This window comes from Sarcophilus harrisii, chromosome 1 (genome assembly GCF_902635505.1).
Source record: "Sarcophilus harrisii chromosome 1, mSarHar1.11, whole genome shotgun sequence".
Taxonomy (NCBI): Eukaryota; Metazoa; Chordata; class Mammalia; order Dasyuromorphia; family Dasyuridae; genus Sarcophilus; species Sarcophilus harrisii.
The window spans coordinates 707,675,920-707,695,033 of record NC_045426.1 but is presented as its reverse complement, the minus strand read 5'-3'; the positions used below and the strand labels follow the sequence as shown (position 1 = coordinate 707,695,033).

General features: G+C 49.8%; 2 protein-coding genes across 6 annotated transcripts; one reads left to right on the top strand and one right to left on the bottom strand.

Moving 5' to 3' along the window:
* Positions 1-879: 879 nt before the first annotated feature.
* C1H5orf52 (chromosome 1 C5orf52 homolog) lies at positions 880-6,299 on the bottom strand. The gene is made up of 4 exons (XM_031948851.1): positions 6,285-6,299; positions 5,946-6,082; positions 5,091-5,199; positions 880-1,223 (listed from the first exon to the last, which is right to left on the bottom strand). The coding sequence occupies exons 1-4, from the start codon at positions 6,297-6,299 to the stop codon at positions 987-989; spliced, it is 498 nt and encodes a 165-aa protein (XP_031804711.1). The 3' UTR covers positions 880-986.
* A 211-nt stretch (positions 6,300-6,510) lies between these two features.
* DUSP18 (dual specificity phosphatase 18) lies at positions 6,511-13,104 on the top strand. 5 transcript variants are annotated; one of them, XM_031948927.1, is made up of 4 exons: positions 6,511-6,531; positions 7,504-7,583; positions 8,470-8,557; positions 12,362-13,104. In XM_031948927.1, exons 3-4 carry the CDS (start codon positions 8,481-8,483, stop codon positions 12,888-12,890), a joined length of 606 nt encoding a protein of 201 aa, XP_031804787.1. In that variant the 5' UTR covers positions 6,511-6,531; positions 7,504-7,583; positions 8,470-8,480; the 3' UTR covers positions 12,891-13,104. The 5 variants fall into 5 exon arrangements, with proteins under 5 accessions (XP_031804787.1, XP_031804788.1, XP_023354192.1 ...); XM_023498425.2 differs by lacking the exons at positions 6,511-6,531; positions 7,504-7,583 and adding exons at positions 9,890-10,004; positions 10,318-10,521 and having other exon boundaries at positions 8,472-8,557; positions 12,255-13,104; XM_031948928.1 differs by lacking the exons at positions 6,511-6,531; positions 8,470-8,557 and adding an exon at positions 6,770-6,963 and having other exon boundaries at positions 12,255-13,104.
* Positions 13,105-19,114: the final 6,010 nt, after the last annotated feature.

Sequence of the window (19,114 nt, the reverse complement as noted above, 5' to 3'; positions counted from 1 at the left end):
ATGATCTCCCTCATTCTAAGTTCCTTGAAGCCATGGACTCTCACCCAATTCTTTATGGGAATTTATCCTTGGAACAGTGAGTAGAACACTGACCTGTTTGAATCCTGCTACAGACACTTCCTGGGCTGTCCTGAGCAAATTGCAACTCCTTGGGGTCTCAGTTCCCTAACCTGTAAAGTGAGAGGATTGAATTCTGTGGCTTCCAGAGCCTGTGTGGTATCTAGTGACTTCTAGAAAGTAGGGAGTTCTGCACTCATTTGTACAATTGAGTGCATTTGAATTCTGCTTCTTGGGCAGGAGCCCGAGTTCTAATCCCAGCCCGGACATCATTTTTATATTAGAAATTAAACAAGTCACTTCCTACGCTGGGTCTCATTTTGCTCATCTACCTAATGAGAAGGTCTGGCTCGATAATGTGTCAAGTCTCTTAGAATTTTAGGATGACAGTCGGCTTCTAGAGTAAGAACTGAACTTGCAATCAGACTACCTTGGTTCAGGTCTTTTCACAATTTGCCAATCCTGACTTTGGGCTGGCCACTGAATCTCAGTTTCCCCATCTACAAAGTGGTACATCTTCACCACTCAGGTGATGGGGACGGGGCTTTGTAGGGAGATGAGCTTGTTGTAGCAGGGGTGGTGAGGAGGATTCTACTCCGTCCCACATCTTCTTGCTCCGCCTCCCCCACCTCACCTAAAGAATTATACTCGGGGTTTCAGAGAGTTTAGCATGAAAGAGCTTCATTTTACAAAGAAGCCACCTGAGGTTACCTCATGTCACATGGGCAAGGGAGTGGCCAACTGGAGCCTGTCCCGATGCCCGTGCCTGCCTCCTCCCCTCCTCTGAAGTTGGAAGCCCACATATATGAAGCCACAGGGAGCGAGAGAACCAAAGGAAAGTTTAGTTAAGCATTTTCCAGGAGGATCCGTGAGGCTGAAGCCCAGCTCCTCCTCATCCCCTCCCCAAGACTAGGACCCTTCTGTGCTGGTTAGGTGGCGTGAAGCACTTTTTTCTTGCTCTTGGCACCTTTCAGAATCTCCCCCTTCTTCTTAGGCCGGACCTGGAGCTCATTGTGGTACTTGTGGATGCTATCCAGGTATCTCTGAATGGGCAGTGCTTCCCGACGCCAGCGGTTCAGCTTCCTCAGCTGGTCCGTCAGGAACTTCTTCTTCAGGTGGTCATAGAGGTGGGCCATTTTCTTCTTGGTTTTGTCAGCTGCTCTCGTCTTAGAGAAAACAATGGGGAAGTTAGGGGGAGAAAAGGGAGCCCCTTCACTCCCTCCCCCATGTGCCCTCAACTGAGCATCTCCCTCACCCTCACAAATAACCCTTTCTAGGCCCCAGATCTACCTGAAGCACCCATGACAACTCATACACCCACTAACGGGGAGGGGGGTCCTCTACTACAACAGACCATCATCTTTCTTTGCCTAGAGCAGGGATTCCCATCCGGGCCATGACAGGTGTGTCTGACGTGGCCACATTGGGGGAACATCTATTTTGTTTCTCATGTGCCTGGTGAAATCTAGAGTGATCTTCCTGTCATAGCGAAGAGAGAATATGGAAAGGTCCAGAGAAAAGCTGTGAGGTACAAAGGCCAAGCAGGATTGGAGACCCTGAGCTTGATGGAGCCCTGGCCTGCAGCGGCCTGTGTCTCTCCCAGAACTCGGCCTCCAGGTGAGCTGTACTGCCAAGCCAAGGACAGGGGTCTCCGGGGTAGCCAGAGCTCCACTCCTACTCCTGCCTCCAGATCGTCCCCTGTGCCAAAATGAACTTCACCTCTGTTGTCCGGGCAAGTGATCGTACCCTTCTGGTAAACTGAGGCGCTCATTGGACTGAGAGATGACCACCCATTGCAAAGGATTTACGATGGCAGAAATCAAAGGTCCCAAGAGGCGGGTTAGATTGGCAACAGTCATGTCTTTCAGATTCAGAGCTCGGGGCAGCTGGGAGTATGGCAGATAGGGCACTGGCCCCAGAGTCAAAAGGAGCCGAGTTCAGATTCAGCCTCAGAAGCTTGACACTTCCTAGCTGTGTGACCCTGGGAAAATTAACCCCAATTGCCTCAGCAAAAACAAAACACCATCTCAAGTTCGGGGCTTGTTCCGATACAACATAGGCATCTGTGCCATATCTGAACACATCTGAAACTAAAAACTGAGAACAAAAAACATGTCTAAGTCTAGCAGACATAAACAGGGCACGGTGGATAAAGACACAAAGACTGGGATTCCCAGCCTGCCTCAGACACAGCCAAGTTCTGCAGCCGCGGCAGGGGCCTGTGACAAAGACAACTCTAGGGGGGAGAAACAGGAACCTTCCCCCCGGGATCTGGCTAGAACCTCAGCCAACCTTGCCACATTCTGGGGTCCCTGTCAGCCCTGGCATTTTGGAGCAGCTGAATGGCTAGAAACATCCTCTCTTCCTTGGGGACCCCAGGGGTTAATTCCGGGGTTCAGTCATCACCTCTAAAGAAGTGACTCTCAAATTACGTCCAGGCCTCTCCACCATTGCTTTCCTGAACTGTCTTCTCTTTTGCCCGAGACTTCCCACCAGGACGTCCACAACTAGATACATCCCCACCTTCTAGCCCCAGCCAGCCATTTCCCCTCCTGCCTCCCAGAAGCCTGAGACATCTCCTCTTCCAGTCCACTGCTACGTCTTGTGACTTCTATCTCCAGAGCATTTCTTGAACTCGTTGCCTTCTCTCCAATCAGGTCCTTATCACCTCCAAATCACTGTCAAAATAACCTTCCCCAAGCACAGATCTCAACGCACCATTCCTCTATTCAAATACCTTCAGTGGCCCCAAGATGAATTACAAACTCTTTAGTCTGGCCTTCAAGGCCCTCTGCAATCTGGCTACTTTTCTGCCCTTATTTCATATTACTCCCACTTCTAAAGTCACAGAGGGTGTTGGGATGGATATTAGAGGTCATCTGGTTCAACCTCTTTCTGATAGATGAGGAAACTGAGGCACAGAGAAGTTGTGCCTTGTCCAGGGTCCCCCAGCTAAGTGGCAAGCATAGGGCCTGAGCCTAGTATCCCTGACTCTAAAGTACTTTCTGCTCCCCTGCCATGTGCTCCCCAATTCCAGGCCATTGAGTTCTTATTCCCAGGCACTTGTGTCAGTCAACTCCTTCCTCCTGCCTGGAACCCTCTTCCTTGCTCAGGGGACTCCTTCTGCCAGGCACTTCCAAGTCTTCTCTGCCACTTCTCCTTCTCCTAGAACATTCCCCAGGACCCCCACTACAGGAGATACTCAACTTATGGGCACTGATGCATGGAAAAGTGACCATGAGAATGACCTTAAGGGGGGCCTAGGGATGTGTATATGCTATGTTGAAGTATCTGGCTGAACTTCCCTTTTCCTCATTTTGTTTTTTGGTACAAAGGATAGCTCAGTGGGGAGTGAAGGGGGAGGGACACAGCTGAAACTGAAAACTTAGGACCAAAAAAAATTTCTAAGTACAGATGATCTGGAAAAAGGCAGTCAGCCCCCGTGGATGAAGTTCCCGTTATGTTCCAGCCCCAACCCCCTCCCGGGAAGTCAAGAGTCCAACAGGGGACGTACACAAGAGATGAGGGCGGGATAAATTAAGGGGGGCTGTCCTGAGATCGAGGGGGAGTGGGAGCTGTTACTTCGGCAGCAAGGAAAGGAGGGGGTCAGCTAGTGAAGATGCCCCAACTGCAGATGTTATGCAGGGCCAAGAAGAGGGCTTGATATCCGCTCCTTGAGGTGACAGGGAGCCACATGCAGTTTGCTGACATGGGCAGGACAGAGTGATTTAGCGGCTAAAGAGGGGGTGCACTGGAGAGGGGATCCTCAAAACAGGCAGACCCACAAGAGGCCTACACCTGGCTCAGGTGTGGGCAGCAAGGGTCTGTATCAGGGGGATGCTCATGTCAGAGAGGAGAAACACATTAAGTGGGATCCGTTTAGGCAACAGATTGGACTATGGTGGGGGAAGAACATGGAATCAAGGAGGACACTCTGGTTGGGAACATGGGCAACTGATATGATGCCTCCATAGTAATAAGGAAATTAGGAAGAGAGGGTTTGGAGGAGAGAGGAGGACTTCCACTTTGGACACGTCACACTGACGGTCAAGGTGGCCGGTCTAAAAGGCAGAGAACCTGGAGGTGGAGGAGGAGACTTAGATAAGGAGGTCCGAGGCATCAGCTGAGAGATGATCATTCAAACTTTGGGATCTGAGGTCAGCAAGTGAAAAGGGGCAGAGCCCTCAGGGCGACCCATGATGCAGCAAAGATTGAGTGAGGAGTGGTCAGATGGAGAGAGAAAAGCTAGAAAGGAGAGAGCAATCAGCCCAATCAAAGGCTGCAGGAAGTGAGAGGTCAAGGAGAAATTGGCCTCAGAAAATGCCACTGGACTGGGCAAAAAGAGATCACTGGTCACTTTGGAGAGAGCCCAATCCCTGGAACGGGAAGCTGGAAACCCTAGTACAGAGCGGAGCGTGTGCCCTATAGTGAGCAGGACCAGGAGAGAAAATTTCATATTCAGTATGGTGGCACTTTGGGGACAAACTGGTTACTTGCAGAGAGTTTGAGGGAGTGGGCTCAGGACCACCTGGATGTCTCTTCCCTCCCCAGCAGCAGGTAGGAGCCACTTGTGTCCTTTGTACAGAGAGGGAAAATCGATCAAGTTTTCCTGCCTACCCGAATGGCAAAGAAGGGCTGAGCCAGGCGATTGCTTCCTACTATTCTGCCCACTCTTTTTTTTTAATTTATTTTTTAAAAGAGAGACACAGAGAAAGAAGGAACTAGAAGGGGATAGCACACATGGGCCCTTGACCTCCCCTTGCTCTTTCCCAGCATTTGGCTGGGTTGGATCACTGACTCCCCAACCTTTAAATACCTCCTTGGCAATCATTATAGAAGCTCCCATTTCTGGAGAGGGGATGCACAAATAAGGCTGGGCCTGAGCCGGGATTCTGGACCCAATCCCCTAAGTCCCACTGCCCATCCACCCCAACACAGACCCTCCAAGGGGCTGGCAAGAAGAAGGGGAGAGGGGCCAGGAAGGGGAAACTGTGACCCGTTGTCCCCTATGACAAGCCTCCTCACTACATTACCTCTAGTTCATAGACTCGCTGGGCACTGAGGTTGTCTCGAATAATCACTCTGGATAAGTGACTCTTGGGTAAAAATTTTTTCACAGCCACCTCACTGGCATTCATCAAGCTAGAGAGGAAAGGGCAGTACAGGTCAAGGATGCCCCTGGCAAAGGCCTCAGAACCTGACAAGTGGGAGCTGAGCCCATCAATTCTCTTTGGAGGCGGGAGTCCCAGGGGGCTAAGAATCAGGCTGTGGGAGGTGGGGGTAGAAGGTGTTTTGGGGGGAGGGAATGTTAGGATTTTGAGAGGGCCTTGGGTGGGTGTTCTTTGGGGGAAGCCTAGAAGGGCCGAGGGAAGCAGGGTTCTAAATGGAAGGCAGATTCAGAAGGCTTTTAAGGAAAAATCAGAGATCAGAGTTGAAATGGGTTGGGGACAGGGAAGATTGCAAAGGCCTTTGTTAGAGTGGAAGTGGGGGCTGAAGGGGGAGGGGAATTATGCAGGGGATCAGATGAGCTCTGACCTAAGTGCAGAGAAATACGGAAGGAACCATTAAGGAAGGGGTTGGGGGTGGGAGAGGCTCGGGTCCCGCCTGAGTCCCGGGCTTACAAAGCAGGCCAGGACCCAAGTTCAGCTTGGCTAGGTTACAAGCGCTCCATTTGGGCGGGCTCCTGGGCCTCTCGAGGGTCTGTGGGCCCGGTGAGGCAGCAGGAGGCTGTTATGTGGTGCCTGAAGGTACTGGATCAAAGCTAGGGGGGGCGGTCAGTTCTAAGTGGGGTCCTCGAGGCCTCGGGCTAGGAGTTGTTGAGTCCCAAGGGTGCGGAGTCGAAGGTCGGGGGTCCCTGGGGTGCGGACTGGAAGTGGGCCGGCCAGCACCTGAAGAGCACGGGAGCCTGGGAGGTTTTGGGCTGCATGAACACCACCACGGGCTCCCCGGTGGACTCGGGCCGGCGCAGCTCCATGGGCTGGTTCAGAAGCAGGGGCCGGCGGGCGAGGGCGTGGCTACGACCCGGCTAAGCAGGGGACTCTTCCCCAGAGGCTGCGGCGGGCTGGGAGGGCAGCTGAATGGAGCCCAAGCTGACCGGAGATCCTTCGGTCTCTCCCGTAGCCTTGGAGACGGGCGGGGCGCCCGGGGCTAGAAGGCTGGAGCCCAGAAAGCTAAGCTCCTCCTTCCCCGAAGCGTCCGTTGCCCGGGAAACGGGCCCCGATCCTCACGGGGTGGGGGCGCATGCGTGCGAGGCTGGATTGTCCCCGCGCGGACGCCGTAGGGCGGATGCGGCTCGTTGCCTAGGAAACGAGCGGGGACGGGAGGGCAGGATGGAGGGAGGTGCGGGAGCAGTGTGTGAAGCGGCGGCAGCAGAGGCGGCGCGGTGAGCCGGGCGGCAAGCGGAAGCTTCATCACAAAGACGGCGGCGGCGGCGGCGGCAGCAGCGACGGCGGGATCGAGGACGCTGAGAACTGGGTGAGTCGGAGGCTAGCTGGCGAGGCCGGAACCAGGGCTCCCGCCCCGCCCTCCTCCCGAGCCCTCGGCTCCTTCGCCCCGCCCCCTGCTTTGTCCACCCCTCCCTCCCCGCCCTTTCCATCGGTCCCTTCGCCCCGCCCCCTGCTCTGTCGTACCCTCCCCACCCCACCCTCTCCGCCCTACTGGTCGGCCCTTTCGCCCCGCCCCCTGCTCTGTCCTGCCCCCCTCACCCCTCCCTTTCTGCCCTCCCCCAACCTGGCCCTCCCCTCCCTTCCCTTCCCGTAGGTCCCTTCGGCCCTTTCTCCACGGCCGCCGCCCCTCCCACAGGCACTTTCAATCCCATCCACCCTTTGGCCTCAAGCTCTTACCGTAATCCCCAGAAAGGAAGTGAAAGCCGCCTGGCGCAGGCGGAGCCTTTCTCTCGGAACCCAGGTGCCCAGGCGAGAGAGACCCCTCCCCGGAATCTTGCGTCTCCCCAGGCCTCCCTTCTCCGTCCATGTACCCAGAGGCAGTTGGGGCAGGGGGAAGGCCCAGATTTAAAGTTGGGGTGCAGCCCTCATTTGTCATGCTCCCGCTGTGTGTCAGTGTCCGGAGAAGGAAACTGCCCCCCCTGCCCTTCGGGGGTCCCCCAAGAAAACGGGAAAAGAGGCGCCATCAGGGACACCGAGCGAATGAATGCAGCCGCCCGCCCAGGGGTCCCTGGCAGAGGCCTGGGGAGGGAGCTGGGCGTCAAAAAGTCTCGGGTCACCTCGGGCCAGAGGCAGAGAATGCAGCCGGGGAAAAGCCATGGGGGGCGGGCCCTTGGAGAGAAGGGGGGGCCGGGGCTGGGGGGCGTTCCAGGCCTCCCCCTTTCAGTCTAGCCTTGCCTAGACCCCTGGCGGAGCCGCTCCCCTCCGCGCCTCAGTCTGCCCTTGGGAAGGACCGTGCTAATGGGCCTCCGTGCTCTTGGGGGTCATCCCTTCTTCCCCGCAGACACGAGCACCGAGATTCTGCTACCTGACCTGGCCACCCGGGATTGTCTTGGTCTGGAACGCTGCCAGAAACGCCCAGAGGTAGGTCCGTCGGGGGGTTTCCCGCCCGTCCTCCCCCGCCCACCCGGATGCTCCCCCCCCACAGATCCTCCGACTTACTGGGTCAGCATGAGTTGTAGGGGGTAAGCAGCGACCTCGGAGCAGAATTCTGTGCAGGGCCGGCTGTGCGTGGTCATCTGTCCTGAGGGAAGCAGGCGGTGGGAGGCGGTGTGGAGCCCTTGTGCTCCCAGCCCGGGGCCCATGCTGTGCCCATCACCCTCCGCCCAGCCTCCGGCCCCTGGTCTGGCCACCCGCTTCCATTAACCATCCTTCATCCCCCAAGGAGAGGGGTGTGAGCCATAACGGAGGTCCCGACCTCTGCAAGCCCCACAGAGGAGTCTTGAGTTCAATGCTGTAGATGAACCGGATCCATTGTAGCTTTTGGAGCAGCCATTGTGGCTGGAAATCAGCACTTTAAGGGGACCACCTGGCCTCTACACACAGTGGAGTTTGTGTAGGGAGAGACTGGGGAAGATCTTCACAGGCCGGCGCCTAAAGCCAACTCTAATAACATCAATTCAGGGAGGATTATTGTGCAGGCTTCCCTCTGGGTTCAAAACATCAACTTGTCCCTAGTGTAAGATGAAAGAGATGTATGGCCAAAGAGCCATTCATCTGAAAAAGATCTGGGGTTTTTAGTGGACCATAAGCTCCTTGAGGCAGATTATGGGGGCCAGAAAATGGTAATGGGATTTTTGGCTTCGTAACCTGGCTTAAAGTCAGGGAGAACCTGGGAAGTGATAGAACATAAACTCTTTGAGAGTGGGACTGGCTCCCTTGGGTTGTTACAGCTCTAGTGACTCGGCTTGTGTGGTGCTGAAGGACCCGTTCGCTAATCACTATCCCTGTTCTCCTGTGCCCTGGTCAGACCACATTCTCATGAACAATTCTGGGAACCGTCCGGAGCCATCCCGAGGAGGCAGCCAGCATGGCGAAAGGCCTCCCACTCTTGCTAGGTAAGGATTGCTTGCAGTAATGGGGGCGTTTAATTTGGAGAAGAGAAGGGGAAGACCTGAGAGCTCTTTCCAAGGACCCAAATGCAGTCATGTGGAAGAAGGATTGGGTGTGTTCTGCTTGACTGCCATGGGCAGACCAATGAGGAGAAAGAGCTGGAAGATGAGGGCAGGAAGCCCTTCCTCCGAGCAAGAGTCGCCCCAGAGAGGAGTCGATTTCCCCTCCCTAGAAGGCAGCAGGCCGCGCCTGGAGAACCATTTGTCAGGGTGGCCATACAGGGCATCTCCTTCAGATGCAGGGTGGCCTCCTGGTGACTCTGGGTTGTCCACTAACAGCCTGGCCAAGTGAGATTTGCGCCCGGTCATAGAGGCATTAGGATTAGTCACCCGCACCCAGAAAGCCAGGTTGGAGTCCTTGTAAACTGGTGTCCTCAATCTCGACAATCGGGGAAGCTTCCTCAATCACCGCAGCCCCCATTTGGTTCTTTCAATCTGGGTGTCTGAGAGGCCACCAGAGAAGGCCTGATTCAAGCCCCGTTGCTGTTGAGGCAGGTGATCTTGAGCATCTCCCTGGGCTTTGTTTCCTTTAAAGCAAGAGGGTTTGAGCCACCATTTCTAGAAAGCAATTTGGAATTATTTTTTTAAATTGTCATCATGTTCAATCCTCCACAGTATGTGTAAAGGAAAATGAACAAAGAGAAAAAAACTTCTCTTACCTGACGTACAAAGCAGCGCGCTTTGTGCCAAGAACTGAATGCAAAGCTAACCGTCGTTGGGGGAATTTTTAAACAAATTGTATGGAGCACACGAATGTTCTAGAATATTAATACACCATAAGAAAAAGACAAATTTGGAGAAACACTGAAGGAAGTGAAGATTTCTGTGAGCCAATGTAGAGTCAAGTAAGAATCTGAACAGCAATGTAGCCAGTGACTAAGCCTGGGGAACTGAGCTCTGCTCAGTGGCTTCCCTGAGCAGACATGGTTACCCACAGGGAGGAAGAAGATTGAAAACCATTTCATTGCCACAGAGAAAGCTCCCCTCCTCGGTGTCCAGCAGGCCAGATTTGTCTGACAAAACCTCAGTGAGGTAGCACATGGCTAGCTGAGAGAGGAGACCAAGGATGGCCTATGACAGGAGGAGGGAGCTACCATTCCAGGAGGGGATTCTGAGTTTTCTGGAAATGGTCAAGTATTAATATGTAGTTAATAACTCCGTGCTTTCCGAGCGCTCTGCCTAGAAACAGCAGGGTTGGCCCTGGGCAAGAAAGAAATGTCTCTTGCCCACGATTTCTTCGTGTTATCAATCCATAGTTTATCCACAACCTTTCCACAGTTCCAGGGACCTGCTTCCAGAAATGTCTGGAAAGAACCATGGAAATCAAACTGCGGAATTATGATGACCAATCTTGACCTCAGAGAAAAGTTGAGGAAATGCACCTCCATCTTGTGTAAGTTCAGGCATTGTCGAGAGTGTCACTGGTTTGGCAAAATGGCTTTTTTTTGTCTTTATTCTTTGTGACGAGAGAAGGGCTGCTGAGGAACAACAGGGAGGGATGTTGAAAAAAAAAAAAAAAAAAAGCTGTTTCTCTACTCAGCCTTTTGGCTAAGACTAAACACCAGTGGTAACAAATAGAAGAAAATGAAATGAATGAGGCTGGACAAGATGATCTGGAAGGTCCTGTCACAGTGTCTTAATAATCACATGTTAAGGTTTGTAAAACATTTCATGAGGGTTAGGTACCAGCATCGTCTCCCTTTCAGGCAGGTAGTGGCAGCAAGCATGCTGGGCAAGAAGATCTGAGTTCAGATCCCACCTCTCACCTCTAAGGACGCTCAGCAGTTGCACGACTTTGGACCTGTTTGATTTTACAATTAAGGAACCTCAGTGGCCATCAAGGACAACCCAGATGGGAAAACAACGGTCATTCAGCCCCTCCTGAAGACCTCCAGGCTGAGGAAAAACAGGTAGCTCAGACCACTGTGGGGCCAATCAGTAGTCCAGTTTGCTGGTATAGAGTATTTGAAGGAAAGTAAACATGCTCCTGGTCGTGTCCACTTCTGGCAGGAGATTGAAAGGGCTGGTTCAGATCCTGGCTGTGCTGCTTGACAATGGAAGGGGCAGGGGAGAACCTTGGGTCATCGGATTAGACGAAGGCCCTTTCTGGCATCAGATCCCATAAACCACTCGGACAGTCCATGCTCTGCCTTGGTGAGCCCCCATTGGGACAACTGCATCCAGGACATACTGAGGTTCATCTAGAGAAGGGCAATCAACTCATTTCCATCTAACAAGTGTTAAGCTTTGCATGAGCCACTCCTGAAGATACAGTCACCAAAATACAAGTAGTCTCGGCTTCTAGAAGCCTGATTTCTTTGGAGAAACATAACATGGAAATGGATGAAATTCTGCAAGATGACGTGATTAGAGCAAAGGAGCCCCACAGGCTCTTTATGGGAAATAGCCCCTGAGTTGAGAAAGCTGAGCCATAAAGGTTTCTAACACAGAGGGGAGGAGCAAGGGCCTCCAGGGCAGACCACAGAGAGGCCACCATGATGGGAGCTAATAAAAGCTGGCACTAAATGCCCATGTGGCAGGCATTGTGCTGAGGGCTTTACAAACGCTGATCTCGTTTGATCCTCACAACAACCCTGGGAAGTAGGTGCTATTTTTATTTTACAGATAAGGAAAGAGGCAAAGGGCCAGTCACCTGCCCAGAATGTCACTCGAGTCTTCCTGACTCTAGACCTGGTATTCTCTTCATTTTCAGAAAAACACTAATAATCCAATAATATTCAGAGAAGAGCCCTAGACAAGAAGGGATATATGAAGGTTAAATGGTGGAACATGGGAGAGTTGAAGATTTAGGTGGGGGAGGGGAGGGGAACTGGGAGAGCCATTTCCAAGTATTTGAAGGGCTCTTGTGTGAAAGAAGGATTGCTCTGAGTTCTGCCTACAGGAGCCATCAGTTGCCAAAAAACAACTTGAGGCTTTATCTGAAAAACTCACTAGCCATGAAAGCTGTCCATAAGGAGAAGGGACCACCTCCAGAGGTAGGGGTCCCCTGTCAACAGAAGGCTTCAAGCAGAACCTGGAAGACAACTTGCTGGAATAGTGTAGAGATCCTCCTTCAATTGTGATTGGATGAGACAGCCCTGGAATGGCTGCCAGCTCTGAGGAGGAGATGTTCTCAGGAACAGAGTGATCCTGAGCCCCCGAGGGCACCTTTCTCTCTCTGAATTTTTCCAGCTTCTGAGGACAAAGAAGAAAGAGTTGTATCGCACCATTTACAGATCCTTGTTAATGAGAGCACCAAAGGTTTCAGAAGTGGATGCTGAGGTCTCCCTACTGTGAAGAAACCCAAGTTTCCCCCAGCCCCAGCCTCCTGACACAGCCATAAAAACCACCCGTTCCCTCCTCAGCCAGATGTTCTGGCCAGCAGCAGGACACACACATGTTCCCTCCTCAGCCAGATGTTCTGGCCAGCAGCAGGAGCAACCCAGCCCAGCCCAGCAAGCAGGGAAGGTCTGGGGGGAAGCCATGTGACCAGAGGCTGAGAGGTCTAGGGCTGGGTGCGAGTGTGTCCGGCCCGTGCGCTTCTCTGTGCACACACCATTTGCAGCGCCACTGGCCAGGGGGCTGGCCCGGGAGCCCACAGGGTGGTCAGACTTGACTTATAACATCTCCTTTCTCTCCTCAGTTTTCTTTAGACAGAGAGTAGCAGGAAGATGCAGCCCCCCGTCGTCGCTGGTTTATAAAGTTTGCCTTAATGAATACATCTTTGAACACTATCCCCATTCTCTTCAGGCAGCCTGCAGTCTGTGGCCTGTCCCAGATAACCAGCAGCCTGTACCTTGGCAATGGCTTGGCCGCTAATAACAAGGTCATACTGTCCAGCAACCAAATCACCACCGTCATTAACGTGTCCGTGGAGGTGGTGAATACTTTCTACGCCGACATTCAGTATGTCCAAGTGCCTGTGGCCGATACCCCGCTCTCCCGCCTGTACGACTTCTTCGACCCAATCGCCGACAAGATCCACACGGTGGAAATGCAGCAGGGCCGTACGCTGTTGCACTGTGCGGCCGGAGTCAGCAGGTCAGCAGCCCTCTGCCTGGCCTACCTCATGAAGTACCACTCGATGTCCCTGCTGGACGCTCACACCTGGACCAAGTCCTGCCGACCCATCATTCGGCCCAATAACGGCTTCTGGGAACAGCTCATTCACTACGAATTCAAACTCTATGGCAAAAACACAGTTCGGATGGTGAACTCTCCCTTTGGCGTGATCCCGGATGTTTATGAGAAGGAGGTCAGAGTGATGATCCCGCTGTGATGGTAATTAGCTTTCTGCTATTCAGGGTGAAGGGTGCAGAGCTGTCATTCACTCTAGACCACGGTCTGAACTTGAAAATAAACTCTTCAGCTCGAGTATTATACTTTGATCGATACAGAAAAGCAAATGACAATGTGAGGTCAAGGAGTGAGCTCTCCTGGGGCTTTAACCTTGAATCAGCATCTATAAAGAATAAAACTCAGTCACTACAAAAGTTATCAAGAACTTAGTGATCGAGAACCTCCCCGTCTGTGCCCAATTCCTTGGGGCTAGTCAGGGAGGGTGGGTGAGCAGGGGAGGGTAGGCTCCACACATTGTCTCGGCAGAGGGAGAAGCCGATAGCCGGCCTCCGGGAGGTGATCCGGAAAGGCTGAGGACCGGCTGGCAGGTTGGGAAAACCCAGGCCTGGTTAGCGACTGGGTCTGCTATCCCCCCGAGGGTCAGGTTATGGCATCCTTCCCCTTCCCTGCCTTTTGCCTCCCAGTCCAGTTTGTTTCTGGTTAGTCCAGTCTTATGGGCTGACAGGACCGAACCTTTTGAAGATTCCGAGGTTGACCAGGGACTGAAAGGGAACGTATCTTCATGCCCTGAGCTGAGCCAGCTGGTCTCTCCCCTTCCCTTAGAGACAGGATTGCCTCAGGCAGCCAGAGATCATACATACTACAGGGGTGCCCCATTCCTTCCTGCCCTCCCAAAGTTCACCCCAGCCCTGCCTTGGCCATCATGATGCCGGGTAGGGAGGTTGGCTGGCACTCGGGAGCTCTGGCTTTCTTCCCTTGGAATGAACAGTTTGTATCAGTGCCTAATGAAGTCACAGGGAACCAGTAAATAGCAAACTATAGGTAGGGTGAGCCAGGCTGGCTAGCTTTCTCTCCCCTCCCCCCAACCTAATGTTTCAAGTGGGATGATGTCTGATTATGTCCTAAATGGGTTAGGTTAGATTAGTAACAGGGTTCCCTGGAGCCCATTTTTTTTAATTGACTACAAAAATCTTTTACAACAAAGGATCCTTAATAAACTTGTAAAATTTTTAAATTGCCTCTTTTTCCTTCTTGTTGAATTCTGATCCTCCCACTGAACTCCTTTCTAAAGGGCCAACATTGAAGGGCCTGAGCTTCATTCTGGCCCTTCATCTCAGACAGCTCCAGACCCAAAGTATAGCCATCTGCCAGATTTCATGCTAGGGCTTCCAGAAAGGTCAAAGAGAGCCCGGAGGATAGACTTGGGGAAAACTGAGCCCACCATAGGCCTCCTTCCTGTCTGATGCAACAGCAATCCTTTACACTTCTGGAGTGCTTTATAGTTCATAAAGAGACCCTGCCTTTGTGAAATCCTAGGATAGCCCTAGGGCCTTAAGGCAAATTGGGAAGATTTTTAATATATATACTTAGTGGTTTGAGCATTGTGCCATGGCATCTAGGCTGGGAGGCAAGAAATCCTGAGTTCAAACCTCACCCTGACATGAACTGTGGGATTATGGGCTTTACCTATAATTGAGTCTCTAGAATTAAAAGCTGTTTTTTGGGCCAAACACTTCCATTTTACATATAGGAAAACTTTTAAGTGAAAGTTTTGATTTAGAAAGTTTAGAAAAAAGTTTAAATGACTTAGCAGAAGGTACAGAACTAGTTAGTAGCAGCCAGGATTCGAACCCACAACCTTGGATACCAATTCCAATTTCTTTCCACTGTACTTCCTCAATGCACAGAGCTCTTGCATGACAAGTTATTGGGAAAAGAACTCTACACTAATATTTCCTACTAGAGACACTGGTCACCAGCACTATAAGGGATTGCTCAGAAAAAGAAAACAGTTGACATCTTTTAAAAGACATGCATAAAGAACATCTTTCCCTCTGAGGCAATTGAGTCTAAGTGGCTTGCCCAGGGTCACACAGCTAGGAAGTCCTCCTGACTTCAGAGCTGGTGCTCTATCCACTGCACCATCTAGCTGCCCCAAGAGCTGACCTTTTAAAATCAAGAAGCCTTGAGTTTGAATGCTGTCTGTGGCACAGGAATCCGGTGAGCTGGGCACTCTGTTCCCCACACCAAGGTCTCTTAAGAGATAGGTGCCAATCGGCAGTGGTCGAGGTCTCAGGAGCTCCAGGTACCAATGAAGGCACAGGTCCAGGCCAAAAAGAACATGGACTGGGCTTGTGTAAGCAAAGGAAAGCTCACCTCCACAACAGAGAGGCAGGTGAATTTGCAAAGCTGGTCCTCCAAGGGTAGTTTTAGGAAACTTTCTCAGTGAGAGGGCCCTTCCTTTTCACCTGTGGCTCACAACTTGTACAGACCCTAACTCAGCCCTGGCCTAGATTCAGAGTCTTTCACTGCCTTATTTAAACAGAAACACATGTAATAGAAGATATCAGACACACCCAGTTGAATAAGAAATAGGTTAGTCCAGGAGGAAGGCAAATGACTTCTCTAGTGTCACACAGCTAATGGTGGCAGAGCCCAACCGGAGCAGACATCTAAAATGTTTTGATCAAAGATCTCTGCCATTTTGCTGGGGTCTGTGGGCCCCTCCTCAGAATAGTGCTTTTAAATAACTGGAGGAAATGCTAAGTTACAGTCAGACATTACTGAAAAGATGTTATTTTCTCCCCATCCGAGTTCGCCATCACCAAGGGTCTTTCCGTCTCCTATGAAAGCAACTCACCTGACTTGGCATTTTGTCATTTTAAGAAAAGGACTTTTCTCAGAACAACTCTGAAGGTTGGCCTGACTTCTCAAAGGAAAAAGCTGAGCTTCTAAATTGGGAACTGACTTGCCCAGGGTCATGCAACCCAAAAGGTACCAGAACTTATCAGACTTGTAATTGGATCACCTGAGGCTCAACCAGGGACCCTGCTACACTCCATCACTTTTAGTCCGTGATTTTGTGAGACTCTACAAATGAAGTAATAAGCCATTTAAAAGTGAACATGATGCTCGGGAGCAGAAGGGTGGTCACACTGCCATGTGATGGACCAAAGTCCCTGCTGATGGCCCAGCTCCGAAGAGGGAATGGTGTGCTTTCCCGTTCACTGTCCAGGTGGAAGCCTCAAGGAGCTCTGGATGCCAGTGCCCATGGTCAGTGGGTTCTGCCCATCTTCTGTCATTGTGATTTCCAGTGGTTCTACCCAAGAAGTCCTAAAGCAGATGCCAGCTTTATAGAGACGTTGTCTTAAGAGAATGAACCCCTCTAGTTAAAGAAAGGAGGACAGTCCCCAGATTTTAATTACAGAATTATAGAGAGCCTTGGAACATAAAATTAGGAATGGCAGGGCTGGGAGGGGCCTGAGAACAGGGTGTCAGATGGGAGGGGCCTGAGAACAGGAGATGTTGGGGCTGGGAGGGGCCTGAAAAAAGGGGGTGTCAGAGCTGGGAGAGGCCTGAAAACAGGGGGTGTTCGGGCTGGGAGGAGACTTGGAACAGGGGTGTCAGGGCTGGAAGGGGCCTGAGAACAGGGGGTGTCAGGGCTGGGAGGGGCCTGAGAACAGGGGATATTGGAGCTCAGTGGCCTCAGAAGCCTCTGTGGTCCACATTTACAGAGATCCTAACTCAGACACAGCGAATCTGGACAAGCTTGCCCAATGTTACCAAGATGGCCTCATCCTCTGTCATTGACTTGATTTTGAATAAGTCCTTTTTCCTCCTTGGACATCATTTACCACCTCTGTAAAATGAGGAGTTTGGATTTCATAATCTTGGGAGTTTCTGATCCCTGAAAGCTCTTGATTCTCTTGAATCCTAGAATCCAAGACCAAAAATCAGAGGATCTAGAAGATACAGATTCCCTCTGGTCAGAACCAGATCTTCTGTTCAGAATATCAGCCTTCCAAGTACAAGATGGAGGAAATATGGCTCTACAACTCCCATGAAAATGAGCTGGTGGCCTTTAGTAGATCGCAAGCCCAGTGGGAGAAACAAGCTGACAATGAAAACCCCAAAAGTTAATGGTCTTACTCTGCACTTAAGAATATTCTTAAGGAGCAGGTAGGTGGCTCAGTGAATAGAGCACCAGCCCTGAAGTCAGGAGGACCTGAGTTCAAATCAAGCCTCATATACTTAACCCTGCTAGCTGTCATCCTGGGCAATTGCCTCAGGGGGAAAAATAGACTTGACCAAACTGAAGAGAAGAACTTAAAAAGCAGAATCGGTCAAGTGGCCAAGCTCACTGAAGAAAATAATTCCTTAAAAATTAGAATGGAGCAAGTGAAAACTAATGAATCCCTGAGACTTCAAGAAACAACAAAATTAAAAAGAATGAAAAAAAAGGAGAAGAAAAAGTGAACTATATCATTGGAAAACGACTGATTTAGAAAACATCACAGAGAGATGATTTAGGAGTTATTGGAATACCTGAGAGCCATGATTAAAAAAGGATCATGGATATATTTCAAAAAATAATCAAGGAAAACTTCTCGGAAATCCTAGAACCAGAGGTAGAATAAAGAATCCACTGCACCTCCTGAAAGGAATCCTAAAATGAAAACTCCCAGGGATATTATAGCCAATTCCAAAATTCCCAGGTCAAGGAAAAAAAAAATGCAAGTATCCAGAAAGAAACAATTCAAATATATGAAGCCATAGTTGGGATAACACAAGATTTAGCAGCTTCCACATTAAAGGATCAGAGAACTTGGAATATGATATTCCAGAGGGCAAGGGTGTAGAGTACAAGCTAGCTCCCTGAAAGGCTTCAGAGTCAACCAGAGTCAGGATAAACCAAAGTCCTTGGTCTTTAGGGGGAGAAGTGAAGGAGGCAGGCAAGTTGCCATGAGGCTTGCCAAAGATCTATCCTGGATTCTGGAGTCCGGAGTCACCAACCTCTTTCCTCCTCATCCTACCACCAACTGACTCTGGCCTCCTCTTCTTCCCCCTCCAATCTTTGCCTATAGGATTATCTTAACACCAGACATTCAGCAAGCACCAGTGGTGAGGAGAGCCATTATCTAAATATATGCTAATAGAGTCACTATCTCACATCAAATAGGTAATTAGTCATAAGTGCTCCATTGTCTGATTCAAACTTTTTGGAGTTTCAGCCCTCTACACAAGGGAGCTAAGACACAATAAAGAATCAACTACCTAGCAAAAGAATCACTATCTAGATGTAACACTTCAAGGGGGAAATGTATATTTAATGAAAGAGAGGACTTTCGAGAATTTTTCATGAAAAGACCAGAGTTGAATAGAAAATCTGACTTTCAGATACAAGACCCAAGAGAAGCATAAACAGAAAAGATAAATAAGGGATTCAACAAGATTAAACTGTTTATATTTCTACATATATATGTATATATATATATATATATATATATATATATATATATACTGTACTTAAACATCTACAAGATACTTATAACTCCTAAGAATTCTATTAATATTTATCAATATCAATTAAGCAATAGCAACTTTATCAATTTCAGTTAGAAGGCATATATATATATATATAGACAGAGAGCATAGGTTATGAGTTGACTGGTAGGATAAAATTTTTTAAAATTTTCAATAGTATTTTATCCTTTCAAAAACATACAAAGATAGCTTTCAACATTCATTTCTTATGATCTTGTGTTCCAAATTTTTCTTCTTCCCTTCCCCCATCCCAAGACAGTAAGCAATCCAATATGGGTCAAACATGAGCAATTCTTTCAAACATTTCCGTATCTGTCATGTTGTGTAAGAAAAATCAGACCAAAAGGGAAAAAACTGAGAGTAAGAAAAAAACAAACAAGCAAACCCCCAAAAGGTGAAAATTTCATGCCTCAATCTACATTCACTCTCCATACTTTTCTCTCGGGATGTGGATGGCATTTTCCAACCCAAGTCTATTGGAATCGCCATTGTAGAGAAGAATCAAGACTGATGGACTAATTTTTAAAAAATAAAATTAGGGGGCAAGAAAGAGGGATGCACTGAGAGAAGGAGGAAGGGAGAATAAAATGGACTAAGTATTTGGGGGGGGTCTTACCATTCAACCTGTTATTCTCACCTACCCCTATTAACATCCAGCTGACATGATTCCATCTTACCCACAGAATAAAGAACTTTGCTAAATGTTTTCTTAAAATCTAGGTAAATTACACCTGAATTATTCCTGACTTACAATCAGTCATCAAAGGAATAAAGTTAGTCTTACATCATCTGTTATCTTTCCCCTAAGTCTTAGTGATGTTTTTGGTTTTATAATATCATATCTTTATATAAATCCTTCTAATATCTTTATTGACAGTC

Bases quoted from the DNA above. Each gene is read 5' to 3' on its own strand.
- C1H5orf52 (XM_031948851.1), bottom strand. The intron at 5,200-5,945 runs GTGCTGGCCGGC...TTTCCTCTCTAG, and splicing joins CAGGCTCCCGTGCTCTTCAG to CTTGATGAATGCCAGTGAGG. The intron at 1,224-5,090 runs GTAATGTAGTGA...GTTTTCTCTAAG, and splicing joins AGCGAGTCTATGAACTAGAG to ACGAGAGCAGCTGACAAAAC.
- DUSP18 (XM_031948927.1), top strand. From the start codon at position 8,481: ATGAACAATTCTGGGAACCGTCCGGAGCCATCCCGAGGAGGCAGCCAG. The intron at 8,558-12,361 runs GTAAGGATTGCT...CATTCTCTTCAG, and splicing joins AGGCCTCCCACTCTTGCTAG to GCAGCCTGCAGTCTGTGGCC.